General features: G+C 41.1%; 1 protein-coding gene across 1 annotated transcript in view; it reads left to right on the top strand.

Annotated features, from left to right (window-relative positions):
- Positions 1 to 3203: 3203 nt before the first annotated feature.
- LOC147622922 (MADS-box transcription factor 23-like) overlaps positions 3204 to 8101 on the top strand; it is a 113682-nt gene continuing 108784 nt past the window's right edge. The window contains exon 1 of the mRNA XM_086822536.1: positions 3204 to 3655. Coding sequence (XP_086678662.1) covers positions 3411 to 3655 — 245 coding nt within the window. The 5' untranslated portion in view covers positions 3204 to 3410. The remainder of the gene's footprint in view (positions 3656 to 8101) is intronic.

Here is an 8101-nt window from a genome sequence, read left to right as displayed (position 1 = left end):
TGCAGTTTTATTAGTCCTCTTAAATATCCTATGTTTCTTTTGTGTGAATGCATAAAGGGGTAAGAAATTCATGTACCATACTAGAATCTTTCATATACCGTGAGGCCATTCATAGAGCTAGTGAAAGAGCTACTTTTGAGCTAAAACTTCTCTTCTTACATGCTTGTCACTTGACACACCTTCAACATTTTGTGCCAATCATGCAATTTTTGAGACCATGAAATTGAGTTGTTTCGTTCCTCTTTGTTGCCAAGGCACCCGTAATATAGGCAAGGGACCTACAAAGTTAAAAACAAGATACATACATGCATCCACTTTTGAAGGTGTGCTTTTAATTTATTATAGATCAATTCCAAAATTTTACCTTGAAAAACCACATGGTATGATGCAATTTTTAGGTCACCCTATCTTTTATTATTATAGGCTCTGTTATAAAAGGCTTGTGATGATGTGTATCATGTATGTCAATAAAGTCATTTTGTTTTTCTTATGGCTCCATTGCTTTCAGAACCATGTAAGGTGGTTCTTTTTTTGAATAAGCATCAAAACCACCACTATGTAATGGTAGAGAAACTAGTAGTCTCACTTGTTAAGCTTCTCCGGTCAATCCCTAAAAACATTGGTTTAAGTTTTCCCATCAACTCTGTAAAAAATATTGGTTTGAGATTTCACACCCTCACAACTCATATTAAAGGGTCTAAAGAAATGAGACTAATGAGAGTACCAACTATGTACTGGCAAGAAGTAATTGGTTTAGTGCAAATGGTAGATATGAATTTGGAGTATGATCCAATATGCTCCACTTGCTTTCTTTGATGGCACAAAGCACACTATAGTACCTAATTCTTCACATACACCTTAGCACTTCTACTCACATTAGCTTGAGAGAGGGATTTTGAGATAAGGTAGAGTACGTCAAACATCTCACATTGGTAATATCGCACTTTCTATGTACAAAATGATTTTATTACATTGTAATCTATAGCACATTTGTAATATCACACTTTCTTATGTAAAGGAGATTATTACACTTCTTAGTCTCTTTCCTCGGGCCCTTCTTTGGTGAGAATAACGTTTAAGAAAATGCCCTTGGGGAGGACATTCACCTCTAAAAACTCCTAAGAGCATCAATTCCATGAGAAGATTTTTGGAGGAGAGTGGCCTTCCTAAGGAAAACTCCCCTATATTGAGGTACATCAGATTCCCTATGGTGGAAAGGGAATGCCGATGGTGATTGAAGGAGTGTAGAAATCTTGACAACTAATTAGCTTGAGGGGAAAGGGCATTGGTTAGTGGTGGTGAGATAGGAGTGCTGCAGGTCAGATTCCCTTTTTGAAAAGGATGACGATCACAAGGACCCATATGGTAATATCGCACTTTCTATGTACAAAATGATTTTATTACATTGTAATCTATAGCACATTTGTAATATCACACTTTCTTATGTAAAGGAGTTTATTACATTTCTTAGTCTCTTTCCTCGAGGGCCCTTCTTCGGTGGGGCATAATGTTTAAGAAAATGCCCTTGGGGAGGACATTCACCTCTAAAAACTCCTAAGAGCATCAATTCCATGAGAAGGTTTTTGGAGGAGAGTGGCCTTCCTAAGGAAAATTCCCCTATATTGAGGTACATCAGATTCCTTGTGGTGGAAAGGGAATGCTGATGGTGATTGAAGGAGTGTAGAAATCTTGACAACAACTAATTAGCTTGAGGAGAAAGGGCATTGGTCAGTGGTGATAGGAGTGCTGCAGGTCAGATTCCCTTTTTGAAAAGGATGACAATCATAAGGACCCATATGGAAATTCGAGTGATCTCGCTGAGATGATCGCAAAGCGACTCGCTTTTTTCGAGGCTCGTCTCGAAGCTTTTGCCTATCGCCTTCAAAAGTGACCAATGTTTGGAAGGGTGGTATCCCCTTGTGGTACTCGGGTGTGTGTGTGTATGTGTTTATAGAAAGGAGGACGGAATCCCCTATGCCTATAAGCTAGACTTAGGACCCGATATCAGAAGAGAGGGGGGCAAAGCCAGTGATCGCATGTTCGAATACCATCTTTCATTCCAAGTCTCCATTACTTTCGTCACTCATGATATTAGAATAATGAAATTTGTTGCTTATTGTGTCTTTAAGGCGGTAGCCTAGTGGAGGATAAGGCTTTGGACTTTATACGGGAGGTCTTAGGTTTAAATCCCCTTTGGGGATAAGGGTGTGTTCGTATGCAGGTGGGCATGTAGGCTACTATCCATACACCTTAGGTTGTTGTCATTCGAACATCTTGACGCTTACTTCTAGCCTCCTCTGTGGTAATCCTGTGGGCCACAACAATGTGTTGCCCTTTAAGCTCAGGCTCTAGATATCATGGAAGATTGTTGCCATGGACATCAAAGATCACGACTCAACTTCCGATGCCTAGTTCTGCCAAAGTTGTGCAGGCTCTTCACTCCAATCAGCCGAGCGACTAACTTATGGGGTTCGTTCCGCGGCTTGTCCACTGCGAGGGTGAATATCCCGCGGGCATACCAAGGTGAGTTGTATGGTATATGTAGTAGGGTGAAATTCCAGTGTGCGACTAGGAATGCAAAGGGGCATCTTAAAAAAAAAAAAGGTATTGAAGAGAAATGTTTACAGAACGACATAATTTTAGGGGGTTGCAAGAAAAGTTGGAGGTGAAGCATCTCCGTACTACGTGGTGTAATAGACCATATAGAGTTCGTATTCGGGCATGTGGGAGTTTAAGTCAACACATGTGAGCTGTTGTTTCTTCACTCAGACACAATTTGACACAAAGGAGGAGAAATGGATCGCGCGGGGGATGGGGCAGGATCTATGGAAAGAGAGTTGTTATGGAACGTGTTTCATTGAACGAGTGCGATAGCGACTACGTGGCGGACTCCGGACGTAAGAGGAGGCGCTCTTTTTTAGCTGTGGAGGAAAATCATAGAAACTTGAAAGCTCCGTCCGTCCGGCAGAGGCGTTTAGGTTTTCGAAGGGGCAAGTGGCAGGCAGGGTGGTCACGGAAAGAGTAAGATGGCGATGGAAAGCGGAGGTTCCGGCCATGCGGCAGTGGGGCGGGCCGAACGTGTTAGCCTCTCAGGAGTGCCGAGGTCGCCATCACCCCCCTTTTCGTGTCTCGAGTGGCGCTCCTCTCACCATCCTAAAAATAGCAACCTTAGTAAAACTAAGTTACCCTATAAGTCGCGGTCCCCTTCTGAACTCCCTCGCCATCTCCCCTTTACTCTCCTGGCGCTTTCATGCCTTTATGGAGGAGTTGGACCGCCACCCTCGCAGTTGCCGCTAGCAGCGCAGTATTGGAAATGGCCAGTATTCAACAGCTAGGAAACAGCTCTATTCTCTTAGCCCTCTGTAAGATCTTCCAGCCCAAAATCATCACGTCTTCCCGCATCGTAGCCCATGCAGCTTCTGGTTGATCCCGGTCAGGAAAACAGGCCATCGTCGGGGCCGATGTCCACCCCCCAGAGCCGCGGCAGCATCCCCATCCGTCGGATCGACAACCCCACCAGCCGCCAAGTCACCTTCTCCAAGCGACGCAACGGACTACTCAAGAAGGCTTACGAGCTTTCCATCCTCTGCGATGCGGAGGTGGGCGTCGTGATCTTCTCCGCCACTGGAAAGCTCTCCGAGTTCGCGAGCTCAAGGTACGCCTTCAGACATTTGAATTGCCCGCTGTACAGTGAGTTACTTTTAATTACGGTTGAGAATACGTCAGGTGCAACCCCTCTGCGCAGCAGACACACTTCAAGCAGAATCAACCCATACCCCCCACCCGCACCCCCGCCCCCGCCCCCTCTCCCCAGCTCACTCGCGAGACCCAGGGAAAGCTAGTAGCGACAGTGCAGAGCCACCTATGTTAAACCCCCGACCTTAGAATCACCGCCTGTGTTCCACCTTGGCACGCCAAATAGGGACTCATTGTTGCTTGTAATTCGACCTCCTGAAATTTGAAGGCCCGATGTTTTCTCCTCGCGTACTTATGTTAATCTTCTTACCCAAAGGTATATTCGTGATTATTGTTCCCTACATCTTATATACACCCGGACACTCCCTCTCTTTTCCTCTTTCACTCCACGAATGCCCACTTTCATAAACAGGGGATGCATGCTACTACATATGTCTACATTCTCTTGGCGGGTGCACATCAAAACATTGTCCTCTAGATTCACTTCCACCTTGGCATTGGGATCAAGTTGATGATTGGTGTAACAAAGTTAAAAGGGACTCAAGTCAATTTGGGCCTAAAAAGCCAAGGGCTAGGACTAGGGTTGGGCATGCCCATGGACATGAAATAAGTGTAGTGTGACAGGGTGGCCTAGTTTATAAGTGAATATGGGCTAATGTTATAGGAACTTTTTTGAACCTTTGATAATCAAGAACATACAAGTCTCTTGCTTTCTCTTCTTGTTCTAAACTTACGCTAATCTCTCTTGTTTTCTTTAATCCTAGGCTAATCTAATTGCTAGCTTTTTTTTAATGGTATCAGAGCCATGTCTTTGATCTAATCTCTTGAATTTTTTTTAAATTTCTTGAATTTTTTTGATTTTCTTGGACTTTTTTTATTTTCTTGATCAAGAAATGGGTATATTAATTATGGGATGATGGAAATCTCTTTGATTTCTAGTGGTCCTAAGCTTTAGGAGGGAGCTATGGATCACTGTGGATCAAAATCTAGGGTAGTCGTTCCAAATTTGAATGGAAAGAACTAAAATTGGAAGAAATTTTATTAATCATGATTAACTTTCTTTAATTCAAAATATTTACCTTGTTTTCTCCTTTTGTGTGCTTGATTTGGATGGCTATGGAGCCTTCTCTGTGTGGGAAATCTTAACCATTGAGTATTTTGGAGGATTAGCCATATTACAAGCTTTTCTTTGAGCCTTTTAATGCCACGAATCTGTCATTATTCGTTGTTGTGGTATATTGTAATCAAGTGCGATTTCGCGAGTATTTTTTTAAAAAAAGTTTTGTAGCCTAAGAGCTAAGCTCAAGCTTACTTAAGATTTGTCTAAGATTAAGCAAGCCTTAAACTTCCTATTCGTGGGCGATTAACAAACGATTGTGGCATTTTCTTTATGTATCGACTCGTTTGAAACCTGTAGATCGCGATCGTCTATTTTCAGTCGTTAAAGAGTCCCAAGGCCATATAAATTATATGGTCTACTTACGCTTGTACAAGGCTCAAGTCAATCCTAAGACACCATTGAAGGCGACAATGGTAGTGATTTTTCTAGCAATGATGGTGTTTCTATTCAACTGATTGTGCGCGTTTCAGGTCTCTTCAAGCTGCGTTTGGTATTGATTCAAGTCGTTAAGCTTCACATCAACCTTTAAGTGAGTGATTTTACTTGAAATGACTTCAATTGATTGTTTCTTTGGATGCTCATACTTTGCAATGGTGAGCCAGCTACTCTATTATAGGTAGAAATTTTTTGCATCTTTCAACTAAGAAAAGAAAAGAGAGCATTAATTTTTCAATACAAGATCTTCTTCTCACCATCTAGGCTCCATTGAATGCATTTGTAAGCCAATTGGTCATGACATATGAGTAATAAGATCTTCATGGCATTTCTTGACTGTGTGGGGATTATCAAAGAAGACTATACGTAACCATATGTTCTCAATTGAAGCATTAGAGAAGTCATAAACAAGAATTGAGCATTCTTGTCATTCTCATGGAAGCTACATATATGCCTATATTGTCGTTGGGGGTTTGTACTTCATATTGATGATTTGTTTTGGCAATATTGGTCTCACATGGTCAAGATTGAGTGTATTGTGGTGATATTGGAGTTGGTTATAGTACAATGCATGCAGAATGGTGCATGGAGATATGCTATGATTCACATGATTGGCATTCATATGTTTCCTTGAGCTTTTGATGAAGGATTTGGTATCGGATACATTGAAAGCTTATACTTATGAATCGTAACGATGGGGCATGTAACTATAAGTGCTAATTGTAAGTGAAATTCATATACACTTTCAAGTTCATGCTATACAACTCACACATACTTGTATTCACATTTTAATTTCTAGTGAGTGTATGAGGGTATCTCGACATTTGGAGGAGAATTCGGGGGGAGTATGTCTTGAATCCACTTTGTTATGAGTGCCTTGGAAAAGCAGTAAGGTGGAGGATTAAGTACCGGTGGTGAAGAAATGGTCATAACGTGTGCCTAGTTTTCACCTAGGTACGAGGGTGGGAAGAGCTTGGCCGGGAGATTGGAAAGCTTCGACGCTTTACATTGATTTCCAGGTGTCTATTGAGGATTTATTTTACTGGGCAAGGATTTGGTAAGCATGGGATTTAGTCTTACAATTGATTTGATATTAAGATTTGGTTGTAAAAACAAAGGGGGGTATTGTCAATTTTTTTTCAAAAAGCACTTATGCAAGGTACTTGATTACATTTGGATGTCAAGTTACAATGGATAAGGTTCATGCCTTTAAATAGGTCCGAGACATTACCATTGCAAAGGAGAAGCGCGGATAGTAACTGAAGAGAAGCTTGACAGTTTTTTTCTACGTCACTAAACCCTAGTTCAGCCTAAGAGGGTTAGGGTTGCTTTTAAGGCATTTGCATAGTCTCATTCTACTCTCCAAGGGATATGCTTAGAGCCATCAAATGTTTGATTCGGACTCTGTTTACTTCTCCAATGACAAGTCTACCCACAAGACAAAAAGTGTGTCCAGTCAAAAACAAAGAATTAAGTAGGATATTTGAGCATGTGTGGACATTGCACACATCATTAGCTTCTCAAAAAACTAAGGGCTCTTTATTTTGGCACCGTTGACTTAGTCAAATAGCCATAGTTTACCAGTCAAAGAGGTCAAAACAGAGGATAGTTGTCAGTCAAAGGTGGTCAAGGCATTGACATGGATGCATAGGGCTTGTTGAGAGAATTCCATCAAGCTAAAGACTTCCAAATTCGGCCTCCGTTTGATCAAGATTTGGTCACTTTGGTGATAAAGTTGACTTTAAAAAAAAGTCAAAACAGAGAATAGTAAAGGGTTGATCAAGTCAAAAGAAACTACATAAGTGAATAGAGCATTGAAATACCTCTCTATAGATTTTAAGAATACGCAATTTGGAGTTCGAGAACCAATTCAACCAAAAATCCGGGGTAATACTTAGAAAGCCATGAATGCTTATGATAGTGAGGTTGCTAGTGACTATGGAGAAGAAGATGGCTATAGTACCGACATCGACAATATCAATGAGCCACATTGTCAAACACTCTTCTTTTCAAAAGGAGTGATTGGAGAAAGGCAATGCACAATGTTTGATAGTGAAGCTACTACAAGTGAAGCCAAGATAAGAAGGATCAATGTATGTGAATTGTTGGTGTCGACTCTTGGTTTTCCTATTGCACTGAGTGGGGATAGAAAACCTATTATACACTCAATGTTACTAGATTTGAGCTTTGCCAAAAGCAATGGAGGATCTCCATTCACTTTTATAATTGACGAACGCATGGAGTGACTATGTCGGCCTTTATGCACACATTATGGGTATTGAATTGGAGGGCATGTTTGCTGTAATTTTTGGACAGCAAGAAGATGAAGATACTTGGTTGTCGAATCTTTCTCGACAAGTTACCAATGGATCCGTGGTCAAAGGGGATATGTAGGCTGAAAATGATTATGATTGGACAGCTTTTATAAGTGCTCTGATTGAGGAATTTTCAGCTCATGTCAGGATGCCAAGAGATTGTGAGAACATGGTCATTGATGACATTTTGGATGAGTACTTGTTTGTTGGTGACGAATGGGATGATGACTTATTTGTTGGTGATACACGTGATGACCATGCTTTGGATAAAAATGCATTGGGTGATGCAGTGAGTGGCTCATGGAAGGTTCATGAAAATGCATTGTATGATCCATTTTTGAGGTCGGTTTGGAAGACATATGATTGTCAATTATTTGACTATGAAGGCTTAGAGGATATGGATCATGATGCAAATAAAGAAGAATTTTCTCATGATGAGAATTTCACACATGCATTGATGATATTTTGGTGGTTTATATTGATAATCATAGTACTATCATTCATCATGCGGACAAGTATGTCTATGAAAATGCAG

This window comes from Cibotium barometz, chromosome 28, assembly GCF_041138505.1.
Source record: "Cibotium barometz isolate CiBa-2024 chromosome 28, ASM4113850v1, whole genome shotgun sequence".
In the NCBI taxonomy this organism is placed as follows: domain Eukaryota; kingdom Viridiplantae; phylum Streptophyta; class Polypodiopsida; order Cyatheales; family Cibotiaceae; genus Cibotium; species Cibotium barometz.
Note: the sequence above shows the minus strand (reverse complement) of the source record. Positions and strands in the feature narration are given on the sequence as shown.